At 28.3% G+C, this 7,055-nt stretch overlaps 1 protein-coding gene across 1 annotated transcript; it reads right to left on the minus strand.

Moving 5' to 3' along the window:
• Positions 1 to 3,162: 3,162 nt before the first annotated feature.
• LOC113850638 (putative disease resistance protein RGA3) lies at positions 3,163 to 7,055 on the minus strand. The gene is made up of 4 exons (XM_027481216.1): positions 7,024 to 7,055; positions 3,961 to 5,768; positions 3,791 to 3,861; positions 3,163 to 3,693 (listed from the first exon to the last, which is right to left on the minus strand). The coding sequence occupies exons 1-4, from the start codon at positions 7,053 to 7,055 to the stop codon at positions 3,163 to 3,165; spliced, it is 2,442 nt and encodes an 813-aa protein (XP_027337017.1).

The raw sequence follows: 7,055 nt of genomic DNA on the forward strand, positions 1-7,055 counted from the left end.
AAACTGTTTTTATAAAAATTAAAATGAATTGATTTATAATTCAATCTATATAATTAGATTTTAAATAAATCTAGATTGATTTTTTAAAAATCTAATCTATGAACACCCCTACATTTGACAAGTGAATACTTTCAAGTTTTTCTTAAATTTTAAATTAAGAATGTTAAATTCTCATGTCTAGTATGAATACTTTTAAAAAATAGTCCAACAAATTAATATTCTTATAAATATTTACTTAATTAAGTTTTCTCAGAAAACAAATATATCCTTTAATAATTTTTAATTTAAACTTAGTTTACATTAAATAATATTTAAATCAAACACAATATTAGAATATTTTTAGACAATATTGCATAACATTTTTAAGAATATTTAAGATACAACAGGTATATTCTTAACATTTTCACAAAGTAAAATTCTCAAAAATATGATATTAAGAAAATATAATTTCAAAAATTTAAAAATATTAAGCTCTTACAGTCGTCATATTTTGACTTAGCATGTCATCCATAAAAAAAAGGCATTTAATTGCATATATTTTTTCACATATATACATCATGCTATATATGAAAAAATAAATAAAAATAATTTCAAGTATTCTCTTATCATTCTACACATGTTTAGTTTTTTTTTTTTTTTTTTTTACCAAAAATTACATTATGTTCCTTTGCAAGTTAGCATGATATTTTGCAAGAAAAATAAACAAATAAAAAATAATGAAGAAAGAACAGAATTTTTTTCAGTATTTAATAGGAATTGTTTCTGAAATTAATAAAAACTAACTACTAAAAGAATTTATATGTTAATTTTAGATGATCTTCTTACTCTAATTAATGAAAATTTATTTATTATTTACCAACAAATCAAAGTTTTGTAAAATAAGAGAAAAATAATAATAATCCAATCAAATTCAGAACATATCGATTAGAAATTATTGGATCTTAATATTTTTGTCAGACCAATGGAAATCAAACCGTGAATATTTATAATAAATTCAGCAATTTTTCTTACATATTTTATTATAGTATTACGATTTATCTTGTCTTTAGAAAAAATAGCATCCAAATAAAGGTTGATCATAATAATTATCGCACATCAAAACAATAAGCCATCAATATAAATATCACTTGGATATATATTATAACAGTTATTTCTTATTAACATGACACTTTTGCATCTTAAAAATAAAAACAAAACTCATTATTTTTTTAAGCATCTTAAAAAATTAAAAAAATAGTTTTTTCCTTTTTTCTTTTTTATTGGCACGACATTTTTGCAATAAAAACAAAATGGAAGATAGAAAACAATGAGTATGTCATTGTTTACAACTCTTATTTGCATAATAAATCGTTTCACTTAATTAACGGGACTCCATGATCTTAAAAAATTATAAATCAATTCATCTTTTTAAGCAAGTCACATGATATTTTATATGATAAGAAAAATGAAGGAAAATTAAATAACAATTTATCTTTGCATAACATCGCTATTAAAATAATTTTTTTTTGTCTTTGAGTTTAATATAAAAGTAATTTAATAATTAAAAATAATATAAAATTATTGTAAATAATTATTAATTTACTTTTCTTTCTTGATTCATCTCTAAATATTATATTTTTTTTAGATGAGCTCATGTATTTTTTAAGTATCAGCAAGCAAAAGTTATTATATCACTTGATTATTTTATAAGAAATTAAAATAAAGAGAATTAGGTAAAATTTATTTTCTTTCAAGTCAAAATAATTATCTTTAATAAAAATATATATAGATAAGCAATAGGTGACTTAGAACATTACGCATTTTAATATAAGTGTAGTTAGAGAATAATATCATGTGATGAATACCAATATGTTATCTTATTCAAGTGATACTTAATCAAGTTAAATGATCAATCATGTATCATATTACAAGCAAGTTAAATGAATGAAAGCACTAAATCTATTATCATATAGAGAAGAATAGAGGACTAGCTAAAATTACAAAAAAGATAAAAAGAAATCCTAGAAAGAACTACAAGCTCAAACATTAAAAATTTATGAAAAATAGAAATGGACTTCTTGTGGTAGAGAATTACAATCATTGATCAAATTTAATGTAAAGTACACAATGATAGATAGTGAGACGAAGAACATTAATTCTTATAGGTACATGTTAGACAACATTGCTCATACATATGGATTAAAATAATTATAGTTTAAGCAAATACGTTACTATTATACAAAAGAAATTAGATAGTACTTCACACAAATTTCTTCTATCTATTATTTAAGAAAACTACGAAATCATAGTATTTATTGAAAATTTGAACCCAATACAGACACAATCAAACTAGCATTGAGCAAGCACCAAGTCAGTTTTAAAGAAGAAACTGGATTCTCATGGCTTCCTATAAAATAGAAAGATGTTACTTCCAATATGATGGTCAAGATAATGCCATAACCAACTTCAATAGACTCACTCGCACAGCAAATTCAACAAAGTTCCTTCATCAGCCCAAGTATAGACTTGCTTAATCTCTAGTCAACTGGATCATTAGACTATTTCCTACAACTTACTTCAACAAAAGCAATAAGTAAAAAAAAAAAAAAATTGTTAGCGTGCATTATTTTAGCAAATATATTTGAAATTGTACAATGAAAAGCATGATAATTAAATATGTAAACAAAATATCAATAGATGAAATAACAAAATTTATTATCTTATGCCATAAATAATTGAAATTCTAATATAAATTTTATAATTAGTTTTTAATTTGTAAAAAGTTCTCTTTAATTTAATCTTATTAATATAATATAATATTTATTATTAATAATTACATTATTTTTATAAAATTATTTAATATTTTAACTTTCATTTTAAAAAATATATTTTTATAAAATTAATATTATTAAGATAATTTGAATTTATGTTTGAAACAAAGGAACACTAACTCAAAAACTAGTTAAAAGTATTTTATTTGCGAAGCCAATACAATACCCGACGTTTAACAGAGACTCCGATATTGTTGAATAATTGAAAATTAATATGATTAGGATAATTTGTATACTCAAAAGCTGGTTAAAAGTATTTTACTAGCAAAGCAAATACAATACATGACGTTTATACTAAATAGATACGCATCAGAATCAGATCAGTACCTTTATCATCACTAATCACGGAGGATTATTCGTGGGATGTGTGCGATTTGGCGACTAACAGCACTTGTCTCTGTTCGGCACTCTTTAGTAAGAGGGAACACTCGTAGACCTCTAAGATCTTTAAATTGGTAAGACCACTTATTCCCTCGGGCAGCGATGCCAATTTTGGGCAATAGAAGATCACGATGTGCTGAAGCGATGAGAGGTTGCAAATCCAATCTGGCAAAGCCTTTAGCCTTTCACATCCATGTATGCTGATTTTTTGCAGAGAAGGAAGGCAGTTGGTGTCGTCCTTAAACCCAATTTCAAATTCCTCAAGTGTTTCAATTTCAAAGGATTCTATTTGAAGAGACTCGAGAGAAGTCAGATTTTGCATCATACCCTTTGGTAAATTCATAGGTTCAAAAATCGTCAATTGTTTGAGCATGCAAAGAGGAGCAGCAGAGGAAGATGAGTCAGCTGAACATGTTGAGTTTAGTGTTGCTATTAATGGCTCCGCACTGCTGTAAAACCATTCTAGACTCTTAACATTTGGAAAAGTAGGCATGCAAGTCAACTGTGGACAGAAATAGAGATTCAGATGAGAAAGATGAGGAAATGAAAGAGTTGAAGAGAGATTATGAGAATCATTGAGATCATCTCCCCGCCAACACCATCCTCTGAGCCTGGGACAGAGAAAATGCGAGGCTCTCCAAAGAGGGGAAGAAGGTTACTGCAGAATCATCTTCATAGAGATATATGTATTCCAATTCCAGAAGACACCCTATCTTAAGTGACTTTAGCTAAGGGAGACGTTCCAACGGTGGGAGACAGCGACATTTACAAAGATCATGCAGAGAGATCTCAACAACATTTGTGAGGAGAGTAAGCCAATTTGGGAAAAGCACGCCTGGATAATTATTCACCTCCAAATGCTTGAGATTATGGTGGGGTTGAAGGTTTTCCAATAATTGCAAGCTGTCACTGTTACGGATGTCTCCATGCGACCAATCCAGAGCTAAGGATTGAAGGAATTTTTTTTCTTTTAAATTTACGTCCTGAGATTCCAGAGCCACTTCTCCGACACGACTGAGATGCTTAATTTCTAATTTGCCTCTTATTAGGTTCAAATCCTTCAGTTCATTTAGTGTGCCATATTTTATTTCTTGGTTGTCTCCCACAACAAAGGTCCATAAGAATTGCAATGAGGATAATTTTCCCAATGCACCTACCACCCCACTCATCATGGAGTGATAATGAGCGACATCAAGGCACCTCAATTTTGTGAGTACTTCTGAAAATAATCCTTCGTCGTCGCACTTCAATTTTAATGTTTGTAGGAAAACAAGATTGCTCATGGATTTGGGAAGACTTGTTTGTTGCGTTAAAGCAAGGTATCTTGAATGCTTCCAATGTTCAGTGGAATCAGAGAGATAATGCATTCTCAAGACGCGTAAGCATTTCGACTTTAAAACCGACAAATATTTCTCCTTATTTAAGAAATACGGCAAAATCAAAGGAAAAATCAAAGTTCGCAGCCTGCTCGGATCTAATGATTTCAGCAAATGAATGGCATCGTATTCCAATGATACATGCATGGGTCTACCTTCAACTTTTTCTGCCTTACCATCCAAGTAACAATAATCATTGCCAGCTACTAGCATTGCAAGATCATGCATTAAATCATGCATCTTAAAACTAATGATCTCACCGTATACATCACTTGTTGCATCTTGGAAAAATGAGTTCATCAAAAACATCTTTACAAATTGAATACCAACATCCTCCATGTGCTGTTTTTCGGTTGAACATGTAAGGTAACCCTGTGCCATCCATAACTGAATCAACTGATCCTTCGCAATTTCTGAATCCTTGGGGTACAAAGCGCAATTAGCAAAACATTGTCTCATTTCTGGCGACAAGTTGTGGTAACTGAGTTTTAGAATTGGCATAATACTATCTTGCTCTTCACATAATTTCCAAAAGTCACCGGGTAAAACATTCTCCCATTCACTTTCTTCGTTTTGTCCTCGTAACAGACCTCCCAGGGTTTTAACTGCCAGTGGAACCCCTTTACATTTTTTGGCTATTTCTTTCCCCACTGATTCTAGATTTTGATTCACTCCTTTGGAATCATCATCAAATGCAATGTTCTTCAACAAACTCCAAGATGCTTCATCAGTCAAACCTTTCAAAGGATAGGAAGTGCTAGCAATCATTGCCTTTGCTACATTTTCACTTCGAGTTGTCACTAAGATCTTACTATCTTGAGCGCCACACATCAGGTACTTTCTCAATTCAGCCCATTTGTCATGTCTCTCATTCCAAATGTCATCCAGTACCAACAAATATTTCTTACCACTTAATCTGTTACGAAGCTCTTTTTGCAACTTCTCTAATGATTGTTCTTGTCTTTGGAAATCAGTAATTGATTCTAATATTTTCTTCAGAACAGTTTTAACGTCAAAGTTATCAGAGACACACACCCATATCTGCATATCAAAAAAAGTCTGCACTTCCCAGTCACTATACACCACTTGTGCAAGAGCTGTCTTCCCCAAACCACCAAGGCCAACAATGGCAATAACGGAAACTTTTTGGTTTTCATGAGGTTGTCTCAACAGACTAATAATCTCCTTTTTACTATCATCTCTTCCAATGAATGATTAAGAAACACTACGGAAGGGTGTTTGATAGAGAGCTGCAAATCTAAAAACAGTGCTATATGGACCCAGGAATTAGGAAAGGTACACCGAAAAACTGAAATGATTGATACAAAATAGGCCAATTGACCGATCTTAATCTTCGCGTTTTTCAACTTTCAACGTCCAAAAGCAGTGCTATATGGACCCAGGAATTAGAAAAGGTGCACAAAAGCCAAAAAAATGAAATGATTGATACAAAGTAGGCCAATTGACCAATCTTCATCATCGCGTTTTTCAACTTTCACAGATATTCCAAGAGTAATATAACTATAAATCATACTCTCTTTGTTTTATTTGTCTTTTGGACCCACAACATCTATCTTTACAGATATAGATTTATTTTTTTTAAATTTAAAATTAAATTTTTTTTCTCAAAGCTTCTCTCAGTTGATTCGCATAAACTTATAAGTTGATTCCAAACATCCTTTAAAGTCTTAAACTTTAAAATATGCATATTTTCAAAATTTATATATATATATATATATATATATATATAAAACTAAATTTAGAAATTAAATTCTTTTAAATTAATAAAATAATCATTTAATTATTTTAAAAAATTTATCATCTTGTAAAAAATATAATAAATAACTTAATTATAGCTAGTTACAAAAATATTATTATTATTATTGAAAACATTATATAAATTTAATAATCAACCGTTAATTATTGCTCAAATTATCACAAGAAATTATCTAAAGTTATAAAAATAATATTTAATAAAAAATGATAATATTTTATTATTAAAAAAATCTTAATTCATCTGTCAACTCTTTTAATAAATAATAATTTTACATATACATACAAACATATACATATAACTAAGTATATATGCGTGTGAAGCATTAAATTATAATCCTTTATTTTTATTCTTTTTATAAATAATACTGCTTGTTTAAAATAAGTAAAATTTTAGTGTTTATGATTATAGCTATAAGTTTTTTTCACTTAATTTTTATTTTATTTTATGTTTCCTAATTTATTATTTTAAATATAAATATAAGTATTTCACATAATTTTATATATTTTTGTTGTAATTCACATTAGATAAAAGGTGACTATTTTTTAAACTCTAAATAGAATAAATTATTTTAAAATCACTTTTTACTCATATCCAAACATAAAACTTTTTACTTATAAATATAATAAATTGTTAAATAATCTATATTTTTAGCCAACAAAGTATACACTAATTCTATTACATGAGCCCAATATAGTTGTCTACATTAGCCAT

Source organism: Abrus precatorius, unplaced genomic scaffold (assembly GCF_003935025.1).
Source record: "Abrus precatorius isolate BTA unplaced genomic scaffold, Abrus_2018 Scaffold9, whole genome shotgun sequence".
Classification (NCBI taxonomy): Eukaryota; Viridiplantae; Streptophyta; class Magnoliopsida; order Fabales; family Fabaceae; genus Abrus; species Abrus precatorius.

Bases quoted from the DNA above. Each gene is read 5' to 3' on its own strand.
- LOC113850638 (XM_027481216.1), bottom strand. From the start codon at position 7,055: ATGGCTAATGTAGACAACTATATTGGGCTCAT. The intron at 5,769-7,023 runs GTAATAGAATTA...ATTCATTGGAAG, and splicing joins GACAACTATATTGGGCTCAT to AGATGATAGTAAAAAGGAGA. The intron at 3,862-3,960 runs GTAAATGTCGCT...ATCTCTATGAAG, and splicing joins GATCTCTCTGCATGATCTTT to ATGATTCTGCAGTAACCTTC.